The sequence below is a fragment of the Penaeus monodon genome, chromosome 29 (genome assembly GCF_015228065.2).
Source record: "Penaeus monodon isolate SGIC_2016 chromosome 29, NSTDA_Pmon_1, whole genome shotgun sequence".
Taxonomy (NCBI): domain Eukaryota; kingdom Metazoa; phylum Arthropoda; class Malacostraca; order Decapoda; family Penaeidae; genus Penaeus; species Penaeus monodon.
Window position 1 is genome coordinate 29904836 of NC_051414.1, and position 499 is coordinate 29905334.

General features: G+C 29.7%; 1 protein-coding gene across 1 annotated transcript in view; it reads right to left on the bottom strand.

Moving 5' to 3' along the window:
- The window catches only part of LOC119591833 (zinc finger protein 37-like), a 15550-nt gene extending 15122 nt beyond the window's left edge, over window positions 1-428 (bottom strand). The window contains exons 1-2 of the mRNA XM_037940576.1: window positions 422-428; window positions 148-217 (exon numbers count right to left, since the gene is read on the bottom strand). Of these exons, the coding sequence (XP_037796504.1) occupies window positions 148-217; window positions 422-428 (77 nt within the window). The remainder of the gene's footprint in view (window positions 1-147; window positions 218-421) is intronic.
- Window positions 429-499: the final 71 nt, after the last annotated feature.

The following is a 499-nucleotide window of genomic DNA, read 5'->3' on the forward strand; positions in this document are numbered from 1 at the left end:
TACTACTTATTGAATAAATTGCATATTAAATCTTACGTCACTAAGTATATAATTTTATAAAATACTGGTCCCCTACCACTGGTTCACCTACTGAAACCCCTAAACGAACATAAATTTTTTATTTTTTTTTTATTTACATGTAGTCACACTATATTCAGAACTCTTTGTTTTGATTTCTTGGCGCTCTCTACAGGTTCATCAATCAGTTCTAAAACACCTAATTGCCAACAAGGTAACTTTTGTGTTAAATCCCGTGATTATTGTAATAATATTATTCCTACTTTCAGCTGCTTCCCATCAAATAAATCTGACATCAATCTATGCCAAAAATCTAAAAAATACAAATTGCTATTTTTGTCTTGCCCTTTATATGCTATCTTAATAACTGGCAAATATCATGTCCTTTTATTGGTTGAATTACACTTCATATTATATTTCAACGACTTCCTTATATTAATCTTCACAACAATCTAAATGATAATTGTGTGCTTTTCCAACC